The sequence below is a fragment of the Zerene cesonia genome, chromosome 16 (genome assembly GCF_012273895.1).
Source record: "Zerene cesonia ecotype Mississippi chromosome 16, Zerene_cesonia_1.1, whole genome shotgun sequence".
Taxonomy (NCBI): Eukaryota; Metazoa; Arthropoda; class Insecta; order Lepidoptera; family Pieridae; genus Zerene; species Zerene cesonia.
In genome coordinates this window covers 2,900,740-2,912,017 of record NC_052117.1, presented here as the reverse complement: position 1 = coordinate 2,912,017, position 11,278 = coordinate 2,900,740, and the positions used below count along the sequence as shown (strand labels likewise).

The 11,278-nt window shown below is 30.9% G+C and overlaps 1 protein-coding gene across 2 annotated transcripts in view; it reads right to left on the bottom strand.

The window, feature by feature from the left end:
• Positions 1–9,645, bottom strand: part of LOC119832803 — a 13,116-nt gene extending 3,471 nt beyond the window's left edge. The window contains exons 1-3 of one of the 2 annotated variants that reach the window (XM_038356568.1): positions 9,412–9,645; positions 3,974–4,053; positions 3,025–3,243 (exon numbers count right to left, since the gene is read on the bottom strand). In XM_038356568.1, coding sequence (XP_038212496.1) covers positions 3,025–3,243; positions 3,974–4,042 — 288 coding nt within the window. In that variant the 5' untranslated portion in view covers positions 4,043–4,053; positions 9,412–9,645. Of the gene's footprint in view, positions 1–3,024; positions 3,244–3,973; positions 4,054–4,584; positions 4,743–9,411 lie in introns of those variants that run through there. The other variant, XM_038356567.1, reaches the window with a different exon arrangement.
• Between the last annotated feature and the right edge of the window lie 1,633 nt (positions 9,646–11,278).

Here is an 11,278-nt window from a genome sequence, read left to right as displayed (position 1 = left end):
GTAATTTTTTTATTACATTAAATTATTAATAAGTAAATTTCGGTTTTTTTGCGCCTTCGCGGGTCGGTCAATTTAATTCGTTAAAAAATACCTAATTAGTATATTTTTATTGCTAGATCACATTCGTTTCTGATTTAATATTTTGTAGCTAATTAGTAACGAAGTTCAAAAAATCTTTATAGTGTTGTTGCACAGTTCTTGGATATGTTAGTCTGTAAAAGCTTCTATAGAAGTATGCCAAAGTTCACAAGTATTCGTACTTATGAATGAATGAAAATTCTTTATTGCGTAAAAAATTCAAAAATAAGCAGTCGAACAAAAGAAACTTAAATTAAATTCGCAAAGGGCGGCCTTATCGCTAGGTAGCGATCTCTACCAGGCAACCCTAACAACAAAGGAAAATAAAGATAAAAATGGGTAAGCAAAAATAAGGCAATAATGAAACTTATGTTTGTTTGTTTGTTTATATATATGTATTGCCCACGAATAACTCAAAAACTATGGCCAATGGCGATATATAATTACAATCTGTTGGATTGAAATGATTTCAACTTAGTTTTGTTTGGTATTCGCCAACTGGGTGTAGGTTTTATCAAATTCGTTCAGTAGTTTTTCAGATACAAAATAACATATAGTATTCACAAGGAAAATAGCGTCTCTACGGGTACAGAGCTTCACGTCAGAATTCTAAACTCGGTTTTATTTTTTAAATTATTCTGTTTTTTTTATGTTGAAAAAACAATCAAACACAACAACAGTCTATTCCGAATTTTATTACACTCAGTATATTATCGACGTATTGTTTTAAAAAACGCAAGTTAATCGAATGTTTTGTAAAAATAAGTTTATCCAATGTAATTAAAAGTGGATTTAAATATTAATTATACTTAATCTCGGGACGATCCCATCGCCAGCGGAGAAATGTAATCACCTAAGTGCAGTTAATTATTTATTACAAGAACATTCACTGAGTTCACCGACTCTGGAAAAGGGACAGTCAACCTTTTTATTAAGATAAATTTTACGAGCGAAAAAAATTATAGAACATAGTTTTTAGTACCTACTAGGATAGAATAATATCGAAAATGCAAATCTGTTCTTTTTGATTTTAATGATGATTGTATACTTACATAAATAATGGTAAATTAATATGGTATATTATGGATTAACTACGAAAGAGAGAAAGTAAGTTCATCATCATACTATGAAAAAGCAATTCAGGATGACAATATTATTTTATTAATTAACTTTGCACTTTATTATTAATTGAACTATACCTTAAGGCAAAACCCTAAAGGCAAATCATTTGTCAACAAAATATCCTAAATAAGATTCCATTATAAAATTAAAAATAAACAGTTTGTACTCCCCACTCTCCTTACTACACAGAAACTAAAATATAAAAGGTTTTATAAAAGTCATGGCTGTTTTTTTCTTACATAAGATGAAAATAAACAAGAGTTTGCGATCTCTGCATCAGAAAGTGTGTGGGATAACACCTTGTAGTTGCAAGCGATGTTGTCTACAAAAAGCTAACGCACTCTGTTCTGTCTAGTGTCCACTGTTTCATCTTACATACTGTACATATGTATCTTTCTATTTAAATGTAATACTAGCCTGTTTTCTGGTGCGTTTAACTCAGTTGCCTTCGATAAGCCGCGTAAATTTTTGTGACATTAAGTTCACAAAATATTATGTATCACTATTATAAATGATACGGTTTTAGAATTACAAAGTTTGTGAGGAAAATGAAAAAGATAGGAAGATTGAAAATAAGAGATATGGGGATATTTTATTTTTATAAAGGGACTACAGAAGCTTCAATCACGCACGCACACATTTATACAATCAACAAACCTCGGTCGGCTCAATCAGTATTCGGTACACAGGGCCGCACGCATACACGCGTGCATATCATCGCTCAGAAATAAGGATACGCGACTAACTAAATATCTATTTATTTAACTGAGGAAAGAAATCACTATCACATTGCTATGTTGCTTGAAGAATGATTGGACAAATAACTAGAATGATTTCCAGTATATTAACATGGTTTTAAATCGTCAAAAGAAATGTTAAAAAGTACTTATGTAATTTTTGTTCTATCGTATCAAATTTTGTAGAATTAAGTTCTCAACACATCAAGTTAGAATATATTCAGAATATATCGATGAAGTCATAAAACACTGTGATCGAATTTGAGAATTGCTATACCAAAATCAAATAGATACACAAAAATATTATCAATATTGTAATAATATTAAGGTTTCCTAGTCGAATTTTATCCAACCTTTTTTACTACAAAGATATATAACTATTTTGGGAGAAATTATTACTTTGTTGTGAGTCTTTGGCGTGAGTAGGCTTTACGAACTTATTTTCAATTGAAATAAAACATTGCAGAACGGTTCAACGGTTTCAAACTATTATAATAATAATAGTACCTTCGTAATTGAATATAGTACATGGTTGGATTATTTAAATATTACTCTATAAAAACATATGTATATGTACTCTATTAGACACCACTGAGACAACAGAATTCCCTAAAATATAAATTTATATAATTATAGGTACATTCTAAAGTAAACCTATGTTTTGAGATTGAAGACATATTTCTTGTAAATATTCTACAAAGTCGATAGCTACAATAGCTCACTAAGATCGAACGTGAATTAAATAACCTGATATTAAGTCAATATAAATCAATCACGGTAAATTAGGTGTCCAACTTTCTTCATACTTTACTCGCTTTTTATTTTGATAGAATATTACACTGGTAAAAAGACGGTGTAGCATAGAGGGTTCCAGAAGTTTTTATTGATAACATATACAGATAATAATAAATAGTGCTATAAAACAGCCCAAACCTATAAGGGTCACAGATTGTCACTAAAGTGTAAAACAGATTCAATTAATATTACCAAAAATATAGCATTGCATATAACAATGCATATAATAATCGCATAGTATATCTATTGAACAATTTAGTAAATACGATGAAATTATAATTGAAATACTTACCGTGTGTGCTCCGATCGTGAAAACAACACTGAATAATAGTAACAATAATCCAGCTATTATATACAATAAATAGTATATAATAGAGATTAGGAAGAGACTTTTATTCTCTTTGCCAAATACGTTTTCGTGCTTTTCATATTCTGGGTGAGATTCATGCTTTCGTGTGATTATTTGGCTTAGTAAGTAGATGTGGAACGCAGCTACTGCAAGGCTTAAAATCTGAAATAAATCATAATATGTTAACATAATCTTAGTTCTAATAATTATAACAGCATTCAGAAAAACAAACAAAGTATTCTAAATTTAAAATAATAATAAACACGTAAACTTTTGAAACGGTACAGGAGTTTTCAATGATTGAACAGTTTTTCGTCGTTGTAAAATTCCAAACATACATACTGTATGATTATTAAGGTCTATCACTGTCAGGTCATAGTAATGAACGCATTAAAAATTTAGTAAGAGAAATTAATATATTTGATCCGAAAGCCAAATGATTGAAAAAGGACAGTCGAAAATTCGTCACACAAAATATACTGCCTACCTACGTATCAGTCATACTATGTGTAGAACAAGGAAGAATATCCTTATTTATATCTGTAGTCAACAAGCAATAAAATGCCAACAACCTACGCTGCATCTAAATAACCAGATAACGTTATTTGCTTTGTCATTTATGACATGATCTCATTCAAAGATGATATTGACTTAATATTTTAAATTAACAGGCAAACTAAAACATCTTCAGTCTTCCATATCTCATCGATGAACGAAAATAATGTTTCATTATATTTTCCATTTATGCAAATATAAATTTATATACTCTGTTTTACTTAATATGACATTAAATGGAAATGTCTAAAATTTAAACGCCTGCCAAATTTGTCTTAGCAATGACAATCTTGAAGGTAAACAAACCGTACATTTCAGATGAAGAAATAACACTTACAATAACAATGTAACCAAAAACGATGTTCCCGAGCCTCAGCGGGAAACAGAATAGGAATTTCCTCGTCATTTTCGTCGTTTCTGAAAGGAAATAGACATTTTCTTCATTGATAACATAAATATTTAGGGCCTACGTAGATATATAATATCAGGGTTCTTAATATTTCTCTTTAGTATCTGTATGCAATGTATATATAATATGTATTTTTATAAATATCTGTGTAGTTATTTCAAAGAAATGTTATTGTTATACAATTAAAATACTAAATAATTGGCATTCTGCGGTTATAGCCGACGATATTTTAAAACATATTTGTATACACCTAGTCTACAATCATATTATATCTGCAGTTGTGGTTTTCAATAATTAATTAATAATGAGAGCAATGAGATGATATGTAGATAAATTCCAAATCGAAGGTATAATTTCCTACGAAAGAGAGTGGAGTGTACGTAAGTTGGTATAATTTAAAAAGATTAAGGTACAAATTGCAATTATATTATAAGGAACATCACACTGCTCCTCTAAGCGCACAATATTTTTTGTCAATTGTATTTGTATATAAATAATTATTAAAAATCATCAATAAATAAATGCACATTTAAACATACCGACAAAATTCATTTAACTCAGTGTCATCGAACCGTCGACATATGAAATTTCGTCAACACAATCACTGTTATTGCATCCATTTCGTAAACGTTAATTAAATTATTACACACCTCATAACAGAGGCTTTGAAATAATCAGCAGCACATGTGACGGCGTCCGTAGTTCCACTCTATGTGCTATTTTTGGTTAATTGGGCATCCATGCGTGGTAAGTGTAATCATTGGAAGCGTTTAATCATTGTTTGAACCCCTTTTATATTACACGATGCTTTTATACGACGTTTTATCGAAGGTATTGTTTTAAATGTAGATGCCACATTTGTGACGAGTTAGTGTAAGGTTTTCAAGATTTTTTTTGATTTGAAGAACTATTGAAAAGGGAAGGAAACAAACGACGAGAAAACATATGTCGGCAGAATCTATTTCAGAAATATTTAAACGTAATATCTGGATAATTAATAACTTTTTAAAATTTTTGTTTTCGTTTCTACGAGTATGTACGTATATATGGGTGTGACATCGAAATTATGCAGACGTATACGCTAGTATCAAATTATTTTGTGAATTTAATGCATTGTATTAAAATGATCTCCTGTCCTGTGTAGCATATTAAGGTTTTTTACATCACAACCATTTTTTCTATTATAAAAAACTAGATACCAAATTTGTTTGTCTCCATTATGTAATATTCTAAAATAATATCGCATGCTTTAAAGCGTAAATAAAGTGTAAACAGAAGGGTCGGATACTCGGGTATACTGGTTGAAAGGTTTTTGTCATGGCCCGCTGATTCCTTGCTCCCGGCTCCTTTATACCTGAATAGGTCAAGGTTTCTCCTGAATTAGATGTTCCTTCCTCAATAAAAATACAAGACCGTAGCAAGAATTGGAAACGAGGCGTCGTTTGCTCATTAATGAAATTGGAAGAAATAACTTCTTTAGGGGAATAACTACGACATTTGAATTTAATTTGATTGAAAGAACACAAAATTGGAACCCTAAACAGTTTGGAAGATGGTGTTTTCTATATTGTTACCAAATAGTTGGGTCGAAAAGAATCTTATTATTATGTATGTAATTGTAAAACATGTATGTTTATTGTAATTTATTATAAGAGATTCACATTTTATATTATTAAATTGCTAGTAGATAATTGCTATCCATTGAATATTAAGATTTGTTTTATTTTAAACTTTTAATTATATTTAGCCACGGACTGTTTTATAAAATAGGAACAATAACAAGTAAACGTATTAATGATATCGAACAAATAGATATATAGACGACCTACATGTAACAACAATATTATCAAATAAACATGGCTTCCTACAAATCCTATTGGAAGTACGAAATGAAGATAAAAGTCCTGTTAAGAATTGAGAACACGTTTCGCAAAATGTCTCTTTGTGAATTACAATGTCGCAATCTGTCGAGAATTTTAAACGGAACTCTCGTCAATTAGAATATAGATAGTACGTGAAATTTCGCTTCAAATTAACAACAAACATAATGTTATAATTAATAAACATTTTCAAAAAAAATACATATTTATGATGAGAAAAGTAATGCTTTTTTATAAAAAGACCCACTCCTTTTCCTCACTCTTCCCAATCTAATGTAGTAAATACATTTTTATTCCTATCATCTACCATTTCCTTATCCCTTACCCCTTAAAAGAGGCAACGCATTTGCAATAGCTACATTCTTTTTATTCTATTAATTGTAAAAGAGTTCTTAATAAAGCAAAAAGGGTAAATAGTACAACAAAGTGTTTACAAGTGCATTGTTCGTTAAAATTTCCTTTGTAAATTTTAAACTATAAATTGTTTTCCATTCAATGAGAGGTCATAGGCCTCGAGAGCATTTGATGCGCATCCAAGCGTGATAGTGGAAGAGCTTGATAACATAAATAAATTTATTTTACCGTTTCATTGGAGAAACAACTTATTTTATACGAGAATTGAGGTGTTATCTATTTGTATTTCTGTAGCAAGTAGAAAGAGATGGAGTATGTATATTCTTATAAAACTTAAGACTTTTGTATAAGGTTTCGTTAGTGAAATTACTGTTTACTTTTATCTTACTATTCAAATAATAAAATATGATTTGCTGGAATACACATATAACAGTCCATCATCATCATCAGCCCATACATGTTCCCACTGCTGGGACACAGGCCTCCTATGAGGGTTCAGACCATAATCTACCACGCTGGCCAAGTGCGGGTTGGCAGATATCGTCGTACTTTTTTTATTCTTGGACATGCCGGTTTCCTCTCGATGTTATCCTTCACTGTTTTAAGCAGTGGTGATGTTATTCACATGAGCAGATACATTGAAAAATCAATTTATTTCCTGCACGCTCACCCGGTACTGAAACCCGACTTATCGATTTTGAAGTCCGAGGTTCTCACCACTAAGTCACCACTGCTGCGGCCAGGCCTTGATGGTGTGAAACTCTTTCTATTTATTCATATTCATATTCAATTATCTTGTCATTGCGCATGCATGCCAAAGTAATAACTAAAGTTATATGCGTATATGTATAATTATTATAAATTTCCTACTTGATTAATGTAACAAATAGACTTATCTATATTTAAGTGTAGAACGTGGTAGAACTGCTTAATTGATATGTTTGATCAAGTATATATAGTAAATATGTTAATGATAATTTAATGAATTATGCCGTGGATAAACGGAATATTGCCCCTTTGTTATCTGTGCTATTTTTATCTGGTATTTTTCAAATTACCAGTCAATATCGTATGGTTTTAATTACAATTATAAATCAAATGTTTTAAGTATAATAATTGTTCCATTTATATTTTTTCAATACAAGATTACATCGCTATCTCTCAGACTATTTCCACTCTTGCGTGATAAAACCTATAAAGACTATGACTACATACTGTATATAAATAGAAAGCTTGATGCTAGAATCTATAAAAGGAGTTATGAGTTCTTATAATACTGATTTGTGTCTAGCTCTTTCCCAGATGAACACTGTTATATCCATTAAAACTGTATTGATTTAAGTTTCATCCAGTTGCATTTAATAATTAATTATATTCATATATAATTAAATGACGTTATTGAATATGTTATGATGATGCCATCTTAAATCTACACTAAGAATATAAAGCTGAAAAGTTTATTTGATTGTTTGAACGCGCTAATCTCAGGAACTACTCGAACGATTTCAAGTTCGTGATCTCTGAATGCTACAATGTATATTGAGCATTTATTATATTATGAAAATAGTGAAAGATTGGTCTGTCAAAAACCTAATATGTTTATACAAACAAATACTTGTTTCTTAGTTCTGGGTATCAACATTCAAAGAATCAAGCTGTTTAGTTCTTAAAAGGTGTTTTTGTTTTCCTTCACTGTCTCATTAGATGATAATGTACCGAAAAATTGCAAAAAACGAGACCGAATCAAGTCCAATAATAGGTAACTTTCTTTCACGCGAGCCCGTAGGCAAAGGACACAATTTTTGAAGAGGTAGTTAGTGTAGTTAGCTATAGATGATGTCATTGGATGCGTGCCTTTGTCATTTTTTTCCTTTTTTCTATCTGTTTGTCATCAATGGTATACTATTATATCAAAGACATTTGTGAGAGTTGAACTATGTTTCTGTACAAAAACATGGCTGATAGGATCAGATCAGAATGAAATTTATCGTAGAAAATATTATTATAGTCAGGTACCATCCGGCAAAACCTAGTAATAACTAAATGGGACTTATAGCTTCATACGTACAGCCACTACAGTCCTACATATCCACTTATGAGTCACACATTAATTCGCAAGGGACAGGTCGTTGATACAGTAATTATGTCAATGTTACAGGCCCGATTATATTATGCACCTTGATACCTGCAGCTGCGAATTCATAATGAGGCCCTTGTGCCTTCCTTTTATGGAACAATCTATCTATTTCTGTTTAAGATCTAATTACATTAGTGTTTAATCTTTATGATGTTTTATGGCTGGAATTACTGGTCATGAAAGAGCAATAAGAGTGTTAAATAACAAGGTCGTTCTTCATCATAAGCTTATGTAGTTAGACTTAGTAAGGTTATTTATTGGAAATATAATCTTAATTTCCTAATCAAAAGTAAATTTAAAACATTACGTTGTTGTGATGACGTCGTAATATAAACCATTAAATCAGTCATTTGACTATAATTTAAAGTATAATGAGGATTTAAATTAACTATGTGTTTTAATACACCCAAGTGACCCAACAACAGCAGGGAAAACTTAACTAGTACAAGAAACTTTCTTTCCTCGTCGCATATTTTTTTGCTGGATACTTACTGCCGTATTAAGAAACTAGGCTTACTCAAGTACAAGTTAAGAGTTGTTTATTCATGGAAATTTGTACTTATGAAAAAGTACCTTTACTACGTTGGGTATCATCTAGAAATCATCATCAGCAAAAAAAAAACTAAATGATCTATTATTTTTTATGTGTATCTAAATAGATACTAGATACTACTACATACTTTAGAATTATCCTAAAATTGGAATTATTAAAAGCATGATTAATATAACCCTTGTTGCGTGTGTACGATTCTGAAAATACAATCGAATGAACCGGCACCTAGTTGGTGTAAGATATCGAGCGCCACTAATAAAACTTTAAAAATACAATTACTCTATTGACATTAGTAAAACAAAGCAATACAGTACAGACAATATTAAGGAATTAAAAATATTATTGAAAAGAAGTTACACAGACTATATAATTTGAATAAAGTGACATTTCCTTTATCATACCTACGTATGTGTAAATGGACTTATTTAAAAAAAAAACTTACAAGATAGTGGTTATCCTTGACTTAATTCACAGAGCTTGATAACATTTTTCCAGAACAAACTACTATTTGAAACACCACATTCACTTCACGAACTCTTTATATTCCTTTTTTAAAATTGAATTTAGAATCGTGGAATTTATAGAAGCCTTTTATTTTCAACTGCGCCTGCACACGTTCGACGCGACGCTCGGTCGGTACGAGGATCAACGAAGGCAGAGGGGTTACGTCACAAGGCCGCGACAACATATACTTTGATCGGAATTAATTCTCACACAAGGTCATTGGCGGGCGTCGACTTATCTCATAGAAAAACTGGGATCACGAAGATTTACCGCGAAATTGTTGTCGTGAGAAACTTTTTAACAAAATGTAGCTACGTGTTTATATCTTTTCCACAGTCATTTATTAAATGTATAAATCAAGTAATTATTATGTTCTGAAACAATGACTCTACGTAAGAAAATATTCCCAAATAAAATTGCTACTTGAAGTTATTTCTTTAATAAAATAAGTGACCCTTGACTTAAAAGGTCGAATGTAGCATTTAAAAAAATGTATAATATGTTCATTTATCGACAACAGAGCTTTTTCGTTGAAAATTCATATAAGAAAGTATACTTCAAATAGGTTGAATAGGCTTTTAAAAACAATCCGAGTCCATTTAAAATTCAAAAAGCAACGTACTCCGATATAATGGAGTCAGAGTAAGAAAACAAAATTCCTTATATTCCCATTATAAGGCTAAAGTTCATCAGTACCGAGGAGCGATCGTTATATGACGTCATAAGGGCCTTATTACGTCTGACGAAAGGTCATAAAATAAATTACAGTCAAAGCACGTATATAAAAGACCCGTGTTGATGCGTAATTTCGAGCAATGAATGGGGATTATATCGATGTAATAACGTTAGATTAGAAGCTGGAGACTGTAGATCTACCATTACCTTTTTTCTGCATGGCTCGAAATATGATCAAGGATATGTTGGGTGAGGTCACGTTACGAGAGTATTTTTTATGCCTTAGAATTTAAGTTTCTCTCTCATGTTTGCTGAAATAGTTGGCTTTATTATAATTCAAAGACTAATCAAATAAACGTAATGTTCACATATATTTTATCGTATTCATATGTACATAATACGTATTGATAGTCTGCGAATATACGTAAGATAATACGGGCTTTTTAATAGTAAAAATAAGCGTATGTCATTCATTCCGTAAAGATAAGAATTTCTAATCATTTCATATCAAATAATTTGCTGCACTCAAAGCAAATAGTTTGTATAGGTTACACGAAGAGACACTTAACTAATAGCTCTTTTGATTCACATATGCATGGGAACACACAAAATCTGCTTTAAGGATATTTTGTGACCTCAGAATCTCATATCTTCAGAATTATCTAATAAAGCGAAAAAAAGAAATACGGCGAAATACAGTAAGCCCAAGAAATCATAAAAGCAAATGAAAGCCATTAATTGATACGATTCATAGTGAGTACGGGCACGGTCTAATGAAATACAAGATAGATGTTTCACCGAACCACACAATGGGAGGGTATTGCTCATTGAATACATACGATAGTAAGGATGAGCACGCATTGTTCAATACAAAACTAATGCCTTGAATACACAGACTGAATCCAGCACGATGTTCGCAATACAATGAGTCATGGATAACATTTCATTGCTTGTACCTTGTCTTTTCGACGTAATAAATTTTCAAAAATGTGTGGGATTAATTAATTCTGAAAGTAAGGAAGGTTAAATAAATTGAAAAATGAATATTATTAGTACTCTAGGGAAGGACTAATTACTTTTTAATGTTTTATACCGAATCTATTTAAAGTGATACCCGGAATATTATTACT